The following is a 1,081-nucleotide window of genomic DNA, read 5'->3' as shown; positions in this document are numbered from 1 at the left end:
TAACTGTAATTTTGCTACTGTTATGAATCGTAATGTAAATATCTGATATGCAGGATGTACAGTGGGGCCTTGACTTACAAGTGTCCTGACTAACGAGTTTTTCGAGATACAAGCCGTCTCTCGGCCGATTTTTTGCTTTGAGTTGCGAGCTAAAATTCGGGTTACGAGCCAGCTTCAGATACTCCACCGCTAGTTGGCGCAGCGAACGTCACAGTGAACGCCACAACATCAGCCCAGCATCACATGTCTCACTCGTTCACTTTAATGATTTGGCATACGAGTAATCTGAGTTACGAGCTCCGTCACAGAACGAATTAAACTCGTAAGTCAAGGCCCCACTGTATTTTCACTGTTACAAATTGAACATAATTAAAGCATCGTGATTCATCACAAAAACAATATGTAATTATGTATGTGTTTTCCAATGGTCTTAGGCGACCCCTGTGAAAGGGTCCTTCGACCCCCAAAGGGGTCTCGACCCACAGGTTGAGAACCGCTGGACTACATAGACTGGGGGGGCGGAAACCCTCCCCCACCATCAATAACGGTGCCCTGTCGAGGGGGTCGTGGCGTTGGTGACCAGGGAATAAAAGACGTCGACTGCACAGCGCAGGCGGGGTGTTTCCCCTCAGGGAAGCTGTGGCCGGCTTCCTTTCTAAGGCTGCCCTTTCCTCCGCCCACACAGATCATGGAGGAGCTGGCGCACGCTCTGGCCTACTGCCACGAGAACAAGGTGATCCACAGGGACATTAAGCCGGAGAACCTGCTGCTGGGGCTCCGGGGGGAGGTGAAGATTGCGGACTTTGGCTGGTCCGTGCACACCCCCTCGCTGAGGTGAGTCGGGCGAGGGCGGGCGAGGGCGGGCTGGGCCCTGGGTTGCTCGTTAGGAATGATGCAGTGTAACACATCCCAGGTGTAAGACCCGGATACAGGCCTGGGTTTGTACCTGAGTACCGCAAGCACCACCTAACGATGCTTCCTTTAGTTCAGTGGTTCTCAACCTTCTGGCCCTTTTTATTTTTATTTTTTTTAATTTTTTTTTATTGATTTCAGAGAAGAAGGAAGAGGGAGAGAGAGACAG

At 50.9% G+C, this 1,081-nt stretch overlaps 1 protein-coding gene across 1 annotated transcript in view; it reads left to right on the top strand.

Annotated features, from left to right (window-relative positions):
- AURKC (aurora kinase C) overlaps positions 1–1,081 on the top strand; it is a 23,396-nt gene that overhangs the window by 8,127 nt on the left and 14,188 nt on the right. Inside the window, exon 4 of the mRNA XM_014536024.1 lies at positions 510–834. Coding sequence (XP_014391510.1) covers positions 510–834 — 325 coding nt within the window. The remainder of the gene's footprint in view (positions 1–509; positions 835–1,081) is intronic.

This window comes from Myotis brandtii, unplaced genomic scaffold (assembly GCF_000412655.1).
Source record: "Myotis brandtii unplaced genomic scaffold, ASM41265v1 scaffold1554, whole genome shotgun sequence".
Taxonomy (NCBI): domain Eukaryota; kingdom Metazoa; phylum Chordata; class Mammalia; order Chiroptera; family Vespertilionidae; genus Myotis; species Myotis brandtii.
This window is presented reverse-complemented; position numbering and strand designations above follow the sequence as displayed.